Genomic DNA, 12,123 nt, shown 5'->3' with positions numbered 1-12,123 from the left:
GTTCCCGCTCACTGGCTGAGCGCGGTGCGGGCGCAACACCGAGGGTTGCGATCCCGTTGCTGGTCCCCGGTACGGGCGCAACACCGAGGGTTGCGATCCCGTTACCAGTCAGTAAAAAAGACAAAAAGGAAAAAAAAAAAAGTTAAAACACTGACATAGACATGGAATTACATCAAGCTCAGTTTCCTCCTCTGGAAGGCCCAATAAACCCTTGAGTTCATCATCCTCTCCACCCATCTTCTCATCTCCTTTCACAGCTGATGGCAATGTCTGAGGCTTCTCACGCAGAGTGTATGCCCTTGTCGATGCACCAAATGAGACCGTGGAATCGATGGGAATTTGCTGAGGCTTGTGAGGTTCCAACCGAATATGACCCAGGAAAGTGCCGTGAGCTGGGAATAACCAAATCAGAAATGTAAGTGGAGAAACCAAGAAAAGCATGAATTTCAGAAGGAAGAACATTATCTTCAATTCTCTTATCATGTCAGCTCCTCTCAGCACATCAGTTTTGCTTTTTTATTTGTTCTTAACTTATTAAAAATGCCACTCAGGATTGTGGTCTAAATTAAGCAAAACAAACTTTTTAAAAATGTCCTGTGTTGCTGCTCTGCTACATTAATGGGGCTAATCATGGCTTCTGCTTAAACTGGACCACGATTTATCATGGTCCTATAAATACTTGAATACTCACAGTCCCTAGTTCCTGGGTACTTTTTTTGTTTTCTATACAGATGTCCCTTGACTTACAATGGGGTTATATCCTGATAATCCCACTGTAAGTTGAAAATATCATAAGTCGAAAATGTATTTAAAGGACAAGACGGTCAAAATGGTGGACTGCAAAAGTTGTAACTCACACGCAGCGGCCATTACTGGCTTGTCGCCTTTGTGCTGGGCAATTATCTTGAGTTTCATCTCAAGAATAATCGTGTTCCTCTTCTCACAAGAAGCAAGAGACAGACAATTGTTTTGTAGACATGATGGGATGCAAAAACACAATATCCAAAAAATGCTGGCAACACAGTACACTGTAGAGCATTGGTTGCTTACCCGAGTGATCCTCAGCTGACTGGGGGTTGCAGCTCGCTGTCACTGCCCAGCATGCAAGAGTATCTTACGGCATATTGCTAGCCCAGGAAAAGATCAAAATCCAAAATTCAAAGTATGGTTTCTACTGAATGCATATCACTTTTGCACCATCATAAAGTAGAACCATTGTAAGTCAGGGACCATCTCTATATACTTAATGCCTCCTCCAAAACAGTGGTCCCCAAACCCCTCTTCTCTCCAGTCAGTCATCAGATATTGCAGGAAAATAGGACAATCACAGGAATACAGAACGGTTGATTTAAAAACCAAACATAAACTTTTTCCTTGATGAGCAATAAAACACCTTTTCCAAACTAAAGAACCCAAAGAACATTTTTACATTGCCCAAAGGGAATATGTGAAATGGAGGGAGTTACTTACTACTGTTGAGATCTATCAGGAAAACTCTCTTCAGATGTTTGTGGTAGACCAGTGCAGCGTGGACCCGAGAGCAAGATTGGTGGTCAATGGTAAAGTCACACAAGTCAGGGTTTCTCCCAAATAAGTAATACTTCTTCTCATCAATAATCAGTTTCTAAATAAATATTAAATTAAATATTACTTAACTCTTGTTTCAACAGGGTTTACCAAAAACTCTTCCAATCAAATAAGTAGAGGATCTTGAGTAGATAAAATTCCTTGCCAAGGAGAAAAAAGTTTCCATTATTCTTCAATATAAGGAGCTCAGAATAATTTACTAAGATGGGGTGGAAGGCAATTAACCTCCCCAAACATAGTGCTCAATTGTCTAGTGTTAGTATGAAGATAACTATTCTTAATTCTATTAGCTATAAGCTGCCCACCCCCAGGAGACAAACAATTCTATCAAGAGCAGCGGTCACCTGTCTTCTGGAAGTTTAATGTTTTGTTGGTTCTTAATTTTAGGTCAATCAGGAAAGAAGAAGCACAAAGCTTGTCTATAAAGTAATAAGACTGCTTTTCAGCAAATATACCTTCAAATAAAGATTATCACTTGTTTGGAAAAGGAATAAGGTACAAATACCTATCTATATTCTAATCATGCTACCATAGCTCCAAAGTATTTTTGGAACTTTCTTTAACTGGAATTACAATAGACAATGTTGCATGAGCCTCTAAATCCAACTTCATTGTCTCATTTCACCTAGGCCACAAAAAAATATTATCCAGAGTTAATGCTAAATGTGTATTTATTATGTCCAAATAGGAAAGATCTGTCAGGTTTGGGGGAGGGAGCTGTGGGTTAACATTTATTGAAGGACTGTTATTACTAGGCATTTAAAACACTGTTTCAGGGCCGGCCCGGTGGCGCACTGCTACAATGCGCCGCTTGGGAGCGCGGTGGCACTCCCGCGAGGTGTGGACGCAGCAGCAGCACCGAGGGTTGCGATCCTGTTGCCGGTCCCGGTCCGGTACGGGTGCAACACTGAGGGTTGCGATCCGTTGCCGGACACGAAAAAAGACAAAAAGGAAAAAAAAAAAAAAACAAAACACTGTTTCATCTAATCCTCAAAACACCTCTGAAGCAAGTATCATCTCTATTGTTAAGGATAAAAGCATAGCATCAGAGAGATGAAGTCAGTCATCTAAGGTGGCCTGGCTAATTAAGTGGCAGAGCTATGATTTAAACTCAGATGTGACTGACTTGCAATGCTAATATTCTAAACAATGTGCTATGTATAGGTCTTGAACAATTCTAAGAGAAGAGCTCCAAAATATTTTCAGCTGCTGCTGTGGTGCTAGAAAAAAACTATATAATGCTCCAGTATAATAGCAGAAGAAGGGATTTCATGAACCAGCAAACTGTTATTAAGGGGCTGGCCGCTTAACTTGGTTGGTTAGAGCACCAGCTTATAACACCAAGGTGAGGGGCTTGAATCCCCTTACCAGCCAGCTGCCAAAAAAAAAAAGAAGGAACAAAATAAAGCATAGTTTATTTAAAAAAAAAAAAATTAGGGTTGGCTGGTTTGCTCACTTGGTTACAGTGTGGTGCTGATAACACCAAGGTCACAGGTCTGGACCCCCATACTGGACAGTTGCCAGAAAAAAAAAATTGTGGGGGAGAAGGGGCTGACATGAGTCTTAACTTTTTATTTTGCCAAATAAGGACATTAAAAAAAAAATTGTCGGGGCCGGCCCGGTGGCGCACTGGATAGTGCGCCGCTTGGGAAGGGCGGCGGCGCTCCCGCCTATCATCATCCTCATTGTCATTATTTTATAAAAGAAAGGTCATTTTATCAGCAAATGAGTGGAACAGCAAGGATAAAGGACTGTATTAGTCCATTTTTGTTGCTTATAACAAAATTCGTAGAACTGGATAATTTATAAGAAAATGAAATTTATTTGCATACAGTTTCTGAGGCTGGGAAGTCCAAAGTCCATCTGGTGGTGGCGACAATGACCCAAGGATCTCGCATTAAAAGATGGTGGAAGCAGAGATAGCAGAGAGACAGACTCTCCTCTTCTTTTATAGCCCTCACAACCACGTCCCTGACCACTATTTTTAATCCATTCATTACTGCACGGTCCTACAATCCAATCCTCTTCAAAGCTCCACCTTACAATTACCATAATAGGAGTTCCCACCCTGTTAACAGTCACAAGAGGCGCTAAGTTTCTTTCTTTCTTTTTTTTTGTCCTTTTTGAGACCGGCCACACCGCGCTCAGCCAGTGAGCACTGTGAGCGAACCGGTCATCCCTATATAGGATCCGAACCCGCGCCAGGAGCGCTGCTGCGCTCCCAGCGCCGCACTCTCCTGAGTGCGCCACGGGCTCGGTCCCTAAGTTTCTAATACATAAAACTTGGGGGACACAATTCGAGCTTCAGTGAGTTTTGGGGATACATAATTCAATCCACCACAAGGACCATTCTTTGAGCTGAATTTAGCTTTATGAGAAACTCACTACACCGTCCCTATATTTCTTTTAATCCTGCATCAATAAAGCCTTTGCCACAGATTGGTTATAAACTGGACTGTCATAGATGAAACACAGTAGATGACTTATTGCTAACACTGCTTCCAATTTTAGCAGTCTAGGCCACTGCTAGTGGTCTAGTAATCTACTTGAAGAGTAACCATCATTTAGATATGTTGTGTTTTTCCTTTAAAAGCAAGGTCTTATTAAGCTCTTGTTCACGTTTCACACTATACTCCTAAAATTCCTAAGAAAAGACAACACTTATTTTTTCCTTAAACAATCGCTTACCCAGTTTCTTACAAAGCTGAGTAGAGAAGTACAGTCGAGTGAGTACCAGGCTAGGGATCAAGAGGCTTGTATTTCATTCCTGGCTAAGTCCTTGAACTCACAGTGAGCTACTATTCTCCTCTATGCTTTAGTGTTCCCCTTTCAAAACCAAAAAATATATCTCCTGCAAACACACCTCATGCAAACAGACCTTTAGCACTGATGAGAGTAACACCTGCTGAGCACATATGTGCCACACACTGTGCTATGAATTTTATGTTATATCATTTCATTCTCACAACCACCGTATGAGGTGGGTAGGTACTAGTCTTCCTATTTTAAAAGAAGACAAAACTAAGGCATAGAGAAATTAATTAGCATACCCATAGTATATGGGTTGGGTTAGAAATTAAGATTTGTCTGACTTTGGAGTCTAAGCTTTTTTAGCCACTATACTAAAGATTTTCTTCTTTCTACTTACATCAAAGACACACCATGTGGCAAGGAATGTTTTAAGGAATGAATAAGTACTGTGGGTTGCACTCTTATTTTTTCTTTCAAGCTTAGCCTTAAGGTTCAAGTGAACTTGGATATATGGGTCACCTCTGGGAAACCCTGTCCAGTAGTGCCCATATGCTGCTGGCAGAGCTCGTTCCAGGCCCATACCATTATGGAGCACAGACTTAACAACTGTCACTCCTATGTCTGCCTTGACCCAAATTTTAAGACTTGGATTAAAAATAAGACATTGCTTTAGAATTAAAAGAGAGCTCTGAAATTTCAACATCTTGTTCTCTTCAGGTAATATCTATTCGGGCTAAATCTCACTGCATCTATCATTCATGTTTATATGCACATAGATTATGTTCTCACAAATTTAAATTTGCAAGCCACAGTGTTCACAGATTGGCTTCAAGGAACATATAAGACCACGAGCTCTTGGGTTCCAATACAACAATGGCCAAATTTCTATGATTCTTGGGTGCCAAAGATGTACCAGACATTTAGGGATTTGTTTGAAGGGAAAAAAAGAAAGGGCCCCCAAGTTAAATGTACACATTCACCTTTAAAGGCATACCAATTATAGAAATGTTAAAATGTAAGGAATTTTAACAGAAAATAGTATGTCTTAGAATCAAGGAAATGTGTTAATTCTTAGATAATGTATTTCTTCTGTCCAAGTATATGAAATAATGCACTGGTCTTTTAATTGTCACTAAAGCCCTAACTTCTTGACTAGTTATGGCCAGTACCACTATCCACTGTGCCTTTTTTTTTTTTCCTTTTTGTCTTTTTTCGTGTTCGTCAATGGATCGCAACCCTCAGTGTCGCGCCCGTACCGGACCGGGACCGGCAACGGGATCGCAACCCTCGGTGTTGCTCCCACGCCTCGCTCAGCCAGTGAGCGGGAACCGGTCTGTATGTGGGATCCGAACCCTTGGCGGGAGCGCCTGCCGCACTTCCCAGGAGGCGCACTGTAGCAGTGCGCCACCGGGCCAGCCCATATCCACTGTGCCTTTGAGTTATAACTCAGAGTGTGTCTTTACACGCTGGGCTTAAAAGACTCATGGCTTTTGTTTTAATATTGCACTTCTTAAACCCAGCTATCACAACACATCACAAGCCTCTGACGCAAGGCTAGGATATAGATAGCTCGGTTAGTATCAAGTGCTGATCAAGTTTAAGTCATGAAAAATAAGCACATTTCAGGGCTATTTCTTACAGTGATATCTAAGGATTTTGTAACCTGACAACTGTGTGGCAGGCAACTTGGCACACCTAACAGCACTGAAAGACAGAGATCATTATTGGCTAATGGAAATCAGTAATCAGAGGGGTATTTGACAAATTAGAGTGCTTTGAAAATATAAACTATTTCACAAAGAAATGTGTTACCATCAAGGCTAGGCCTCCTTGTCTATTTCTTCCTGCTGCAAACAAAAGACTTGCTAAACTCTAGTAACAAAGTAGATTCCTATGTCTTCAAGCTTCATGTTATTTAGCAACAAATATTTTGTATCTGTGGAACAATCTATAGTGAAAAAAGGTCTTACAGATATTTCAGCTAAATTATTTAATTGAATAATCTTAATGTTTTGATATTTACAATAGAAGAACACAGGACAAAGGGGCTCTAGGTGACTGGTAGACGGCATGATGAATTAATAACAGAATTCATTATGACTCATTCCTGCCTTAATTCTTTGCAAAATATCTGATTATCTCTACGATATCCTTCAAGTCACAACATATTTACAGACCATCCTTTAGAAGATCTCAGATAGCTTTTTAAGCTGGCAACTGTGGAATTGCAATATTTTTCTTATATACACCAAAGAAAAACAACTGTACTTGGGGTTGGCCAGTTAGCTTAGTTGGTTAGAGCATGGTGTTCAAGGGTTTGGATCCCTATATGGGTCAGCCGCCAAAAAAACCCACAAAAAAACCAAAAAAACTGTACTCAATCTCCATTTCTTAGTAAATAAATAATACTGTAAGGAGTTTTAAAAACTTATACAATCTAATAGCTAATCAAAACTTATGTTCCCTTGAAGTTCTATGTGGTTTTCACTCTACAGACTTGTATAAAATCTGGAATTCTGCTAAACTTTTCTTTTACAGTACTTATTTCTATTATAATTATGTAATTTTTGTGTGATTCTGTCTCTCCCACTGGATGACTTGAGGACAGAAACCATGTTTGTTTTGCTTACTGTTGTACTCCCTATGCTGAGCATGGTGACTGACACATAGTAAATACTCAATAAATGTTTTGGATGAATGGGGCTGGCCAGTTAGCTCAGTTGGTCAGAGTGTGGTGCTGATGACACCAAAGCCCAGGTTTGATCCCTGTACCACCCAGCCACACACACACACACAGACCCTTACTAAATGTTTTGAATGAATGACTAAATGTTGCCAGCATTCCATTCTCTTTTGGAGCAAGTGTCTCAGTTTACCATACTTCTTTGAAAGGGGTTGGGCCTGAATCTCATAAAAGCAACTAAAAAGTTAAACTTAATCTGTATCATTCACTTTCTTCTTCAGTTATTGCATACTTTTTGAGTTCCACACAATTCCATGTACTGAGAAAATTACCAAGTTAGAGGGCTTCCAGTCTGACTGGTGACAATACTCTCATTACCTATTAAAACCCTTCATTTAGGGCCGAGCCCATGGCGCACTCGGGAGAGTGCGGCGCTGGGAGCGCAGCAGCACTCCCGCTGCGGGTTCGGATCCTATATAGGGATGACTGGTGTGCTCACAGCGCTCACTGGCTGAGCGCGGTGTGCCCGGTCTCAAAAAGGACAAAAAAACCCCCAAAACCCTTCATTTACGGCTGGCTAGATAGCTCAGTTGGTTAGAGCCTGGTGTTATAACACCAAGGTCAAGGGTTCAGTTCCCCATGCCAGCCAGCCGCCAAAAAAACAAAAACAAAAAACCCTTCATTTGGCAGGTGAGAGAAGTCACAAAAAACTAAATGTCTGCGGGTGATATGAGCTTTGAATGTGTTACATCACCATGTGCTTTTAATAGAAATTCAGGATGAACGAAAGTAGCATTGCTGGAAAACAAAGCACAGGAGAGGGGGTGGAAAAGTGAGTCACTGGCAAAAATCTTTATCATGGTGGGAAAAACAGGGAAGACATGTATTTCCATACCTCAATTAGTTTATCTCCTTTGACTACATCCAGATGTAAGCCAGGTGGGGGCTTACCTGCCCTGAAAAATAAGAGTGAAAAAAAGCGTTTTCAGGATGAGTTCATAAATGCTACTTACAATCATTGTCCCATTCAACATTGCAGCTCTCTTACCAGCCTATAATTAGTTCGTGTTCAAGCAGAAATGTCATCTGTTTCACTGTTATTACAGTTCCTTTCTACGTTTGACACTTACTTCCCCAGTGATTCAAATGCTCTAAAACAGATTTTGGTGGATCTGTATTTAGAGCAGCACCAAAGAAACCTATATTTTAATACTGGATATTCATTTCGGAGAGAAAGCAGCATAGAGAGTGCAAGTACTATAGCTGTGCTAGTCTGGTCACCTGGAGTTTGAACTTGAGATTTGCCACTACCCTAATATCATACAAAGGTAGAATAAATCAGTTGTTTTGGGCTGAACAAGATTAGTCTCACTACAGGATAAACAGAAGGTACTGTCCTGAGCTCTGAGACCAAATCAGAGGTGCATAATTAGGGAACTAGGACAATTCAAAATCATGCCCATGAAACCAGGTACCAAATGAATACAAGAGAGTTACCCTTGAACAGGTCTTTCTACAACAGCATGATTAAGGGAACTTTTCTGTATACTCCTACAGCCATACCACTCAAGGAGGATACACATATGTCAAAGCATCTAACACTGTACCTGGTACATACCAGGCCCTGAGGAAATGGTGAGTGATTTCAAACACTTTCTTCTAACTGTTTGCTATCCTGGTCCAAATTTTGAAATCAGTGCAGTGCGGGACCAAAACGGACAAAGAATTTGTAAACCGAAGAAACTGAGTGTTACAAAAGTGCAAAAGGATCCAGAAAACAGCCACACATTCACTTGCTTCTCGGATTTGCTCACTTGATGTTTGAAGAAAGTACAACGTTGCCAGAGCCCCTACATTTGCACATGAAAAATGTATCCTTGTCTATCTAATTGAAGATGCAACACAGTAACCTCACAATCCTGCCCCAACCCCTCAATGGTAGTTGCTAAAAAGACAGTAAACTGGAAAAAAGCCCATTTTGTCCGGGAAACAGGGAAAGGAATGTTACATCCCAGACATACTTTCTGAACTCCTACTATGTGCCTGTTTCAGGCCTCGGAGCTGAGAATACAAAGATGCATCAGTCTTTGCCCTTGAGAATCCCAACATAACGGGAGACAGAGTCGAGTAATACAATATACCGTGATGCACTACAGCAAAAAAGCTTTAACCACGATGTGTCTCCTTGCAAGGAAATTCATCTTATACCCTACCCAAAGACTAAATTAAATTATTCTTTCATTCCCAAGAACTTTCGAAAGGATCAAAAGGGTTCACTCCAACAACTACTGATGCCCACTTGTGCCGGGCTTCGCGCGGGTCTCTGAGAACACGCGGATAGGTCAGCGCCGCCCCTGGCTTCAGGGAGCTCCCAGTCTGCGGGAGACAGACAAGCACCGCACGGCGGATGCAGCAACGACAGAAGGATGCTGGCTCGTGCGCACTCGGGACGTACAGCAAGAGCAGTACACAAGAGCACCAGACACTCAAGAGTTGGCGGTAAGTTCGGGGCCAAGGCCGCGAAGCGCCCCAGCGACCAACTGATGGTCCAAGGGGCTGCCTAAGTGAGCGCCTCTGAGTCCCCAACCCCGGATTTCCACAGTTTCTGGGCCCGAGATCCAGGCTCCCGGTTCCTCCAAACGTCGCCCGGCCCGGCGCGGCAGACAGTTTTCCCTCAACCACTCCACGGTTTCTGAGCCGTTCGGCTCGCTGCAAAAAAAAGAGCCACCCTTCCAGTCCAGGCTAGCTTCGGCCAGGCCACTTCAGCCCTGGCCGCCCCACCACTCACCAAGTCGGGCAGTCGAACAGCGGGAGGCTGGAGCCGGAGTTCGCGGCTGCCGCCATCTTGCGTCTCCCCCTCCCATTTGGCGGGCCCTAAGCACGCCGGGAAACTGGAAGACCGAGAGGGGCGGGGTGGTATCCCAGCAGCCTGTGCGAACGCACGCTCACGCCCGCTCACGCCCGCACGCACGCGGGGCGGTTCTTCTAGTGGCCGTGGGGACCGAGGTCCGATCTTGTGGGCTGTTTTAGTGTGTGAGTTGGCCTTCTGTGGAATAGTCTCCGGAGGTTAGACGCACGCGGGGCGGTTCTTCTAGTGGCCGTGGGGACCGAGGTACGATCTTGTGGGCTGTTTTAGTGTGTGAGTTGGCCTTCTGTGGAATAGTCTCCGGAGGTTAGGGCTTTCCTTTGCCTGGAGGTGTCAGAGAAAAAGGGACCTGTAGGGAGGGACCTGCGGTCTTCCCCTACGTCCTCTTGCAGTCAGACCCGAGCTCTAAAATCTTGCTACTGCATCCTCCCCCAGAGCTTGCACCGTCAGCCTTTTGCCCTCAATCTAGGGAGAAGCTAGAGGGCAAATCTCGGAGACTGGAGTGGGCACTCGTTCTGTTTCTCCTCTTCTGTCCCTTCTCCAGAAGACTGCAACTTACTTCCCTTTCTAATCCAAGTCTGGGCCTTGAGGGCTTCTGTAGATGATCTGGGAACCTGCACTAGGGATCATCTGGTATATTTATGAAAACTGGACAAGCTGGATCCAGGAGCAGATCCAATCAGAAGGCAGGCGTCCCGAATCTTTTTTTTTTTTTTTTTAAGATGACCGGTAAGTGGATCTTAACCCTTGACTTGGTGCTGTCAGCACCACGCTCTCCCAAGTGAGCTAACCGGCCATCCCCATATAGAGATCTGAACCCATGGCCTTGGTGTCATTAGCACCACACTCTTCCAAGTGAGCTACAGGCCGGCCCTTTGATATGATTTATGATTGATCAAATGAAGACACTGGAAAAATTGTGTGTGTATATAAATAGTACAAGCAGGAGGCTTCATTTAGCACGGTAGGAAATGAAAAGAAGTTTACAAGGTGCTGATGAAAGAAAGGATGTTCATGAAAAATTGGGTAGAAATTGACACTTCTCCAGATTTTGGGGAAACCTTCATGGGAAAGGTGGTGAGCAGGAAAGTTTGTATTAGTGATGAATGAGACAGTGCATAGTGTCTAAAGGTGTGGTTTTGAAGTCTGACTGCTTGAGATTAAATCCTGGCTCCATCACTTATAAATTGTATGACCATGAGCACGCTACTTAACTTATTGTGCCTCAGCTTCCTGATCCATAAAAGCGAAGACAAGAAAAATGTATCTCATAGGTGGTTTTGTGGGCATGAGATAATAAATGTAAAACATTTAGCATAGTAATTTACCGGTAGTGTGGGCTCAAACGTTATCCCACAAGTGACCATTCACATGTAGAGCACCTCCTCAAACCTTTAAGTAATGGCACGCCATTCCTGGCCTCAGCTTCGTTAGTTGTAAAATGATGAAGCTAGTCTAGATCAGTGGTTCACAGACTTAAGATGTCATGGACCAGAAGAAAAAAAAAAAAAAAAAAGTTGGGGCCGAGCCCGTGGCGCACTCGGGAGAGTGCGGGAGCACAGCAGCGCTCCCGCCGCGGGTTCGGATCCTATATAGGGACGACCGGTGCGCTCACAGCGCTCACTGGCTGAGTGTGGTGCGGCTGGTCTCAAAAAGGACACACACACACAAAAAAAGGAATATACGGTGTCAACTTTTATTTTTCCATCTAAGGAGATTTAAAAATGAAATCGTCCATCTAATATCACCACCATTTCTTTTTTTTTTTTTTTTTGTCTTTTTCCGTGTCCGGCAACAGATCGCAACCCTCAGTGTTGCCCCCGTACCGGACCGGGGACCGGCAATGGGATCGCAACCCTCGGGGTTGCTCCCGCGCCTCGCCTCGCTCAGCCAGCGAGCGGGCACCGGTCTGTATGTGGGATCCGAAGGCTCGGGCGGAAGCGCCGCTGCGCTTCCCAAGCGGCGCTGCGCTTCCCAAGCGGCGCACTTATCCAGTGCGCCACCGGGCCGGCCCCCCTTTCATTTTTTATAATCTCAAAATATCCTTTTAAAAAAGTTGGAAGGACATTATCTCAGACTCAGATGGAATTTTTTTTAAAAGCCCACTACATCGTTTTTGTCATTTCTCCCATGGACTGGTAAAAATTTGGTTCTTAATCAAAGTCCAACATTAAAAATTGTATTATTGCAAGTTTATTTTTTTTTAAATGTGCTACATTAGCAATGATTTCATTTT

At 43.3% G+C, this 12,123-nt stretch overlaps 1 protein-coding gene across 1 annotated transcript in view; it reads right to left on the bottom strand.

Moving 5' to 3' along the window:
• PPP1R8 (protein phosphatase 1, regulatory subunit 8) overlaps window positions 1-9,881 on the bottom strand; it is an 18,314-nt gene extending 8,433 nt beyond the window's left edge. The window contains exons 1-4 of the mRNA XM_008575563.1: window positions 9,810-9,881; window positions 7,917-7,977; window positions 1,471-1,624; window positions 172-392 (exon numbers count right to left, since the gene is read on the bottom strand). Of these exons, the coding sequence (XP_008573785.1) occupies window positions 172-392; window positions 1,471-1,624; window positions 7,917-7,977; window positions 9,810-9,865 (492 nt within the window). The 5' untranslated portion in view covers window positions 9,866-9,881. The remainder of the gene's footprint in view (window positions 1-171; window positions 393-1,470; window positions 1,625-7,916; window positions 7,978-9,809) is intronic.
• Between the last annotated feature and the right edge of the window lie 2,242 nt (window positions 9,882-12,123).

This window comes from Galeopterus variegatus, unplaced genomic scaffold, assembly GCF_000696425.1.
Source record: "Galeopterus variegatus unplaced genomic scaffold, G_variegatus-3.0.2 Scaffold1207, whole genome shotgun sequence".
Taxonomy (NCBI): Eukaryota; Metazoa; Chordata; class Mammalia; order Dermoptera; family Cynocephalidae; genus Galeopterus; species Galeopterus variegatus.
Note: the sequence above shows the minus strand (reverse complement) of the source record. Positions and strands in the feature narration are given on the sequence as shown.